This window comes from Lupinus angustifolius, chromosome LG11 (genome assembly GCF_001865875.1).
Source record: "Lupinus angustifolius cultivar Tanjil chromosome LG11, LupAngTanjil_v1.0, whole genome shotgun sequence".
NCBI lineage: Eukaryota > Viridiplantae > Streptophyta > Magnoliopsida > Fabales > Fabaceae > Lupinus > Lupinus angustifolius.
In genome coordinates, this window is record NC_032019.1 from 7,914,649 (window position 1) to 7,923,613 (window position 8,965).

The window sequence follows — 8,965 nt, forward strand, 5'->3', positions numbered from 1 at the left end:
TGAAAATCGTTGTCTTTGGTCATTTAGCATAGGCAACAATTTTCCTTTATCATTTACTAAAACTATGATAAAACATTTTATTTTTTCAAAAAACAATATTTAATTATTCACTCAACTAAAAAAATAAGTTTCTCATTATATTACACATATATATTTTTTATGCCAAACATCATATTCAACATATATATATATATAGAATATGGTAAAAGTACTTAACACACACATATATATATATATATTTATATTTATAAATTAAAGATTCATACAATTATGTATTTATTTGGCTAAAAGATACTGCAAAAGAGATACAATTAGAATTTAAAATAGAAAATCTTGATACATGTCAATCATCAAGACTAATCTACATATTCATCTCTATCCACTGGATGTGATAAGTTGTCTTCCAAATGATTTTGTTGCGACCATATAAATTAAACACAATTAGTTAAATATATAGTAATATCTATAAAACTACTAATACACAAATACAAGAAAGCTAATCACTGCTCCTAATAAAGGGTTATACTTTGTTTCACTAAAAGCAAATAAGAAATTACCTTATCATTATTTTGACATGCATAGGCACAGATATTGATTCATTAGTACAATTCGTGTGAAACCTCAATTTAGCCGAACACCAATCATAACTAGATAATTCCTAGTCTAACATGAATCCAGGGACTTTGAGAGGCTGCAAAGCATGAAATGCATTGGCAAAAGCAGTCAAAATCTGCAATAAATGTAGTATTAGAAAAACACACATGTCTGCTTAATATTAATTTCTTGGATGTTAGTAAGGGGAATGAAAAGTGCGAACAAAATCAACGCATCTAACCAAAACAAACTCAATCACTAAGGGTGTACTAGTAAAGCATATGCACATGTCTTTGCTGATAAAATAAGGAAAAGATTGTTGCAGTAGAGTTACTTAGTCTAAAAGAGAAGTACCTTTTTAGACTAAGTAACTAAATAAGTTTATTGTTATGTTATAAGAACTTTTTTATACAGATGCTCCAATTGTTGAAGTTATTTCAAAAGTGGATGATGGTTCTTTAATGTGATCAGAAATGTTTTAAAATACACAACCTTTTCCTTTAGATTTACTTTCCCAGTTTAATGATTTAACATGAGCAGGTATGCTACAATTTTTCACAATGGTCAAATCATGTCAATATGATAATTAAAACATGTAAAAAAATTTATGCTGATCATTATCCAAATCTTACTCATCCTAACAAAATCACTTCTAACAAATAAATATGCCAACATGATTGGCACACAAATTTCCAAACATAGCTCATGTCCTTTATGTGTTCTCAACTATTCAACATGAGTGGAGCCATATTCATAACTGAATCATATTTCCCTGAGCCAGATGACAGTTGTTGATAAATTAAGCTCATAGTATTTTGACTTATGTTTAGTATGTGTCTATAATATCAAAATCATGCTCAACTTCTCTGAGCCAGATGACAGTTGTTGATAAATTATTTTATCAAAATTTACTTTCAACATAATACATGATAAAAATGTTCTTTGAGAACTTTAATTACACCAATGTTATTTTATAAATTTGATTCCCTTTGCTCAATTACACTTAGTCCCCTTATTCAAGTATCTAGATCCTTACCTTTGCTCAATTACACATATGAGGAAATCCAAAACAAGTTTGTTTTCAGAGATCAGCACATATTCAGCATTGTCCTATCTTCTACCCAATCCAGCTCACTATTACATCTATGTATTGTAACAAATAACTGAGTTCAGTTCTAAACTTTTAATAAAAAAAATTACAATGGGAATGAATGAGTGTAAGGCTTGTGAACTCCATCGATGAAGAAGAACACAGTGGGAAAACCCCTAACATCATATTAATGTGTCAATTCCTGCTCCTCCATGGCATCTACCTTGGCTAAAACGATGTCATCGTATTCCAACTCGGTTGCGGAGGCAACATACTCTGGCGCGAGGGACTTGCAATGACCGCACCATGGAGCGTTGAATTCCACCATCATGAAGCGGTTATTTTCAACGATAGTGGTGAAATCGTGCTCCTTCAATACGGTGATGTGTTTGTCGTCGAATAAGGGTTCTTCTTCCTCATGGCTTGCTAATGGTTGAAGGCTGAGAAATCGTTGAAATCTTCGTCGGCGTCACCATCTTCTTCTTCCTCATCGAGATCTGTTTTATGTGATTGTGGTGTGAGGTGGTGACGGCATCAAGTTTGTCAAGGAAGGTGAGGTCTTCGTCATCGTCATTGTCGTTTTGGAGTGTGATGTGAGTGTGGTGTGTGGTGGTTGATGTGAGTGTCGTTTCGGAAGGTTGTTTTGCAGAAAGTGTGAGAGAAGAAAAAGATGAAGAGAAGAGCAGTGAGGGAGAACAAAACGATGTGTTTGTGAGGGTTGTATGTGGAAGTGGTTGAGTGTTAGTGAATAGACAATTTAGTTCACAATAAAATAATAAAAGCAATTTCCTAATAGAGAACGGTTTTGTTGTACAATAGATAAGACAACGCTTAAAAACCATGGTCAAATAAAATAGAGAACATATTTTGTATAACTGATAAAACTACGCTTGAAAAATTATGGTAAGATACAATAAAGAACGGTTTTTATATAGTTGTTAAGGCAACAGTTCAAAAACTGTTGTCTAATCTACTTTAAAACAATAGTTTTAAAACCATAGTACATAAATGTGACAAATTAACAAATAAGACAACACCGTTAAAAACCATGGCCTAATGTACTTTAAGACCACAGTTTTAAAACTGTAGATAATGGAGGTGTTGCCGTAGGTAAAAAATGTAGTAGTGAGGGAATACTAATGAAGAAGATCTTGATGACTATATTGATGAGCAAGTGAGACAAGCTAAACTATCAAGCCTTAATTCACAATATGAATGGGAACAAAGACAATATTTTAGGCAACAAACGAGGGGGTCTGGGAATATATATGAGCAAGGTGGAAGCTCTCATGCAAGTGATAGTGATGCTTCAAGACCGCAAAATATTGATTTTAATTTAAGGTCTACAGAAATTGATCTGGTGAAGAGCAGAAGCGCGAAACAACCTAAGATAACTGGTCGTTTTATGGATGCAGCAAGGAAGAAGCTTAGAGAAGCTGTGGGAAAGTTTATAATCTATGAACGTGTGACCATGAATGTAACCAGGTTTCCCTGGTTTCATAATTTAATTGTTGCAGCAGCCGAGGTTGGTCAAGGAGTTAAATGTCCAACTCCTTATGAAATTTCAACTGTATGTTTGAAGGTAGAGTATAACAATATGCGTGAATGAATTAAAAGATTGAAACGCACATGGAAGGAGACTGGGGTAACGATAATGTGCGATGGTTGGACTGATAGTATAAACTACAAGCACATTATGAACTTTCGCTCTAGCAAAGGAACAGTTTTTACAAACTCTATTGATGCCTCCGATGTTGGTAGCAGAAACACAGATTATTATTTCCAATTGTTGAATAAAATCGTGGATGAAGTTGGTAAAGAGTATGTCGTTCAAATTGTTGCGGATAATGAAAAAGCGCTTAAAGCCGCTGGTCAAAAGTTGATGGAAAAAAGACCACATTTATATTGGTCTGCATGCTCAGCTCATTGTTTGGAGGATATTGAAAAAAAGAAAAATGTGCAAAAATCATTGGAGGAAGCAAAGATGGTTACAACCTTCATCTATAACCATATATGGACAGTAAATCTTATGAAAAAATATACTGGAGGTAGAGAGATTGTTCGTCTTGGCATCACTCGATTTGCAACAAAGTTCTTGCAACTTGAAGCAATTGTGAATCAAAAGCAAGGCCTGAAACAAATGTTCAACTCCGAAGAATTCATAAAATCTAAATTTTACAAACAAAAGAATGGGTCAGCACTTGAAGCAAGGAAGATTGTTTTGGATCATGAATTCTGGAGTAGGGCTAGTGATATATTAAAAGTTTTCGAGCCTATAGTTGAAGTATTAAGGTTGGTGGATGGTGATACAAAGCCCACAATGAGTTTTGTTTATGAAGCGATTGATCGAGCTAAACAATCAATTCAAAAAAATTGTCGCTATCATTCTCAATACAATGACATAATAGACAAGAGATGGAAATTCATGCACTCTGATCTTCATTCTGCAGGTATGTTAGTAAAATTTATATTTAATTTTATCATATGATTATTAATTTCATATCTCCATTCTAATAATTATACTTTAATAAATTTATAGGTTATTTTCTTAACCCGCAATTTCAATATGGAGTTGAACACGGGACTGATGTGTATAAGGAAACATTTGATGGAACTAGTAGTGTCATCATGAAACTTGAAAGAGACATGAATAAACAAATTAAAGTTTTTAATCAGGTTCACATTAAAATTTTATATTTTAATCTCTGAATTCTTAAATTATAATTTCAGATTATACATTTATATATTGACATATTTTATGTTATATAGTTGCTTCTTTATAGAAATAAGTCAGAGACATTTGGTATACCTCAAGCTCATGTAGCTTGGTCTAAAATGAATCCAGATAAAATAATATTTCTCATATTTCTTTATACTAGTGCATTTAAAACACTTTTTACGAGTATAATAATTTGTTTATTTTTCTTGTTGAGGTAAATAGATGAATGATGGATGATATTTGGTTCATGCTCTCCTGAACTTAAAAGCATTGTAATTAAAGTTCTCAGCCAAACAACTTCAGCCACGAATTGTGAGAGAAACCTATAATTAGATGGAGCACAAAATGCAGAGTGGCTTCCTATAATTGACACCGATGTTGAAAATGAAAATATGGAAGTTGATAGTGATGATGTTGGTTCTTATGAACATAGTGGTGGTTTAAGCCCACCAAGTGAGGATGGTGGCAATGGCGCTCGTAATGTTGAGGGTGGAGAAAGTGATGAGGAAGGTGAGCAAATGCACAATGATCCATATGAGGAGATGTCATTGCATAGGCGTGATCGTAACCTATTTGACGTTACATCATCTAGATCGGGTATGGTTCATTCTAGTGATTCATTTTTAATGATAATAATAGAACTGAGTCGCAATCTAGGAGAGGAAAAAAGAAACAAAATATTACACTTGAAGATAATTCCTCTTCTAGTCTAGCACAAAGTTTTAGTGATTTTAGCATTGATGAAACATCACAGAGTAGTCAAGGGTACAATCTAATGCATCCAGTATATTATCCACATGGTTATTATATACATCCTCAATATGAAAGTGGACAAGTTTCATCTCTCCAGTCTTCATTAATGAATTATCAAGAACCTTATTATCAACAATCAAGTCATGGATTTTTTGATTATGTCTTTGGACAAGGACCTACACAAGATGGTAGTCAGTATGACAATGAAGATTATGCTCCTCCACGCCATTCTAGCATGTGGTAACAATTAACAATTAAAATGTGAATGTTCTAATGGATTTAATAATTTTCTTAAGGTTCTTCAAGTGACAATTTTATAATATTAGTTGTGATGCTTTATCTTACTTTATTTTGTAAGGACATTATATCATTGAATCTTGGTTTTGCTTCCTAATTAGGTATTTGATGATAATGACAATTGCATTATGTTGTACTCTTCTAAGTAAATGTAATTCACTTTTACTTATGTAAAAATAAGATAAAATATTTTCTTTTAATTGCAAAATTATGTTATTTTATTACAACTTTATTTTAAATTGTTAATTGTCATTAAACAAAGTCCCATAATAAACAAAAAAACCTATACAAAGTGAATAATAATAATAATAGTTATAGTAATTATACATTATTTTTGTATTTTGTGGATAGATTAATTAATTTCACGCCGCAACAGCCGCAATTGCATCGCAACAGACGCAATAACTGCAATCACAGTAACCACAACCGCGATCACAATTTAAAACACTGTTTCATACCAAAGAGACCAAATTGAAGCAGAATAACTATCATGTAACTATCTTCTCTCCTTGACTCAGCTCATTATGTTAATAAGTGCATCAATGTAAGGATAGCTACTGTAATTGGAGAAAATACACTTTCAATTTTACAGAACCTTAAATTTTAAGGCAATTTGATTGGCCTTAATCCAATTAGTCTTAAATGTATAGAGTTCATCTTCTTCTCTATATGTTAAATTTCAAGACATTTGTCATGAATGTATTTAGCAAGATACAATGAAAAACAACTAGTAAATCTATGAATTTAGCATGGTCACATAAATGTAATCTAATTTATTTTTATAAGCAGTGAATAAATGTCAGCTTGTATTAACAAGAGGAAATGTCTAGATATGTTTTGGTGACTCAGAATACACATAACACAAGGAAGCTGGTGAGTTTAAAATATGTAGAATTTGTGGGCTAAAAAATCTACAATTCTACATCATAAGAAAACATTAAATTGTGGCCATTACAATTTCTATTTATCTCTTGTATAAGTTACTTACAATTCCTGTAGGCTGCCAAAAGGTGCAACAGTTCAAACTAAAATCATGCAACATGGAATGCCAAAAACAAAAATCTCCAAGAAGAAATGTGCTACTATGTGAAGCCGAAATGCACCTGAGGAAAACTGGTCTGGCTAATCAAATATTCATCAAGCATAGTAACAGCACAAGGCCCTGATGTAGAAGTCCAATTGTATTGGTTAGAGTCATAACCAGGCCTTGGTGCTTCAAATCTTCCATTCACATGATAATCTACATGGTTTTCATGTGGATTCATCTCTGCTTCTAGTTGGAACTTTATATCATTCAGTACATTAAAATTGTATGGTTGGCATGGAAACTGTCCATTTAATTGTAGTCTCACTGGAGCATTGCTGCTCAAGTCACTAAGAACACCATTTTCTTGCCCGGAATTAGAGATATCGGTTTTCGAACTCGAGCCAAGATAACTTGCATAAGTTCCAAAAGAGGAGCTTGTAGAGCCTTCTACATCTCTGAGAAAGAAACAATCAATTTTACAAGTTGAGTTAGAAATATCTAACACTCCTCCTACTGAACATTTATAAAACAACATCTTCTAGTTTGTTATTAATAAGAAAGTGTTATAAAGTAAGACATGTTTATAAGATCATACATCATTTCCATTCAAATAGTTTTTATGATTTTGTTCTAATTAAAACATTCTTTACAACTAACTTCAGATATGAATATCTTAAGCAACGTCAGAGTATTATTAAACAAGGAATTTTGAATCATTGAATATATTCACTATACAAGTCACCTATGTTGAAGAAATCTTGAGTCCTCTTGTAAAACCATATTTTGGCTGTCACTATTAGCAATCCATGACAAAGGTTGGAGATGCTGATCAGCATTCATTATGAAGGGAATACGCATTTCATTGAACTGAAAGACAAAACTATTTCAGTCATGTTTCCTATTTCTACACAATGGAGCCAGTTTTTTAAGAGAATAATTAAATATCAACTAAGCAAATACTAACCTGGTTATTATTGCATTGCAGTGATGCAAGTTGTTGCTTTTGGATATTTTCCTGCTTTTAGAGATGAAACAGAATCAGTAAAGAGAATAATTAATACCAACTAAACCAATTACTGAAATAATGCATTGTTGGGGGATAGACTAGCATACTAATATGCATTTTATCCAATAATAATTGAATGCAAACACAGCATATCATGAGGTTAATAAAATTTTGTAGGGTTGTAATTTGCTGTTTCCTTTTCTATTTCTACTGTTTTACTTGATTGGCTTGTGGGTTTTACTTACTCTATCTAATAAAATTATTGCATTCTTTCTTTGACTCATTTCAGAAGAAACTAGATGCCTCTCATTACTATGCCTTAAAAGAATTTTATGACAATTTTATGGCTCTCTTTAAGGGCATTTTATGTCACTTTTATGGCTTTGTTTCCAAGCATCCAATGCTTGGAATCCAAGATACCAAGACTTTGCTTGCCTATAAAAGGACACATATAGAGAGCTTCAAAATCATCTTCACAACACACAACATCTCTTTCATTTACACATATATTGTGAGTGCATTCTTGGTGAGAATTCTTGTTCCATTTGAGAGAGTATTTGTGAGAAAAATATTGTCATTTGTCCTCATCATTATAAGAGGATTTCTTGTACTCTTCTTTTTTACATAGTGGAATTTTGCTCTTGTTCGCCCGTGGTTTTTTTTCCTCTCACACTGAGGGGTTTTTCCACGTTAAATCTTGTGTGTTATTTTCTTTATCCTTTACTTGCTTCTCTTTTGTTCTCAATTGATTCAATCCTGTGCTTCCGCATTGTGCTCTAACCTTAACAAGTGGTATCAGAGCTCTTACTAAATTGAGAATTTCAAAATGTCTGCAAAATTTGACATTGAGAAGTTTGATGGCAAAATTAGTTTTTCTATTTGGCGAGTCCAAATGAGGGTCGTTCTTATCCAAAGCGGATTAAAGAAAGTTTTAGATGAGAAGTCAAAGAAACCAGTTTCCATGACCGATGATCAATGGGACGAGTTGGATGAAAAGGCGCTTTCAACAATTCAACTTTGTTTGTCGAAGGAGGTTCTTCGTGAGGTTGCCAATGAAGAAACCGCCGCGGCTTTGTGGCTGAAGTTAGAAACTTTATACATGACCAAGAGCCTCGCAAACAAGCTTCGTCTCAAAGAACGGTTATACACCATTCGTATGGTTGAAGGTACTCCTATTCAAACTCATCTTGATGAGTTTAATTCTATTATTATGGATATGCAAAATATTGATATTAATATTGAAGATGAAGACAAAGCTGTTTTGTTGGTTGTCTCTTTACCTTCTACCTATAAGCACTTCAAAGAAATCATGTTGTATGGAAATAATGATACCTTATCCTTTGAAGATGTTAAATCTAATTTATTGTCCAAAGAAAAATTTGATCTTGAAGTTAATTCTGTGAACAAGGGTGAGGGCTTAAGTGTTCGAGATAGAACTCAAGAAAAAGGGAATACCAATTATAAAAAGTTCAGATCCAA

General features: G+C 32.8%; 2 protein-coding genes across 2 annotated transcripts in view; one reads left to right on the forward strand and one right to left on the reverse strand.

Annotated features, from left to right (window-relative positions):
• On the forward strand, positions 3,339–5,400 carry LOC109359689. Its single transcript, XM_019604384.1, has 5 exons — positions 3,339–4,134; positions 4,224–4,360; positions 4,454–4,487; positions 4,755–5,000; positions 5,330–5,400. The coding sequence occupies exons 1-5, from the start codon at positions 3,339–3,341 to the stop codon at positions 5,398–5,400; spliced, it is 1,284 nt and encodes a 427-aa protein (XP_019459929.1).
• Positions 6,536–8,965, reverse strand: part of LOC109359690 (agamous-like MADS-box protein AGL30) — a 7,745-nt gene continuing 5,315 nt past the window's right edge. The window contains exons 9-11 of the mRNA XM_019604385.1: positions 7,445–7,495; positions 7,223–7,347; positions 6,536–6,935 (exon numbers count right to left, since the gene is read on the reverse strand). Of these exons, the coding sequence (XP_019459930.1) occupies positions 6,536–6,935; positions 7,223–7,347; positions 7,445–7,495 (576 nt within the window). The remainder of the gene's footprint in view (positions 6,936–7,222; positions 7,348–7,444; positions 7,496–8,965) is intronic.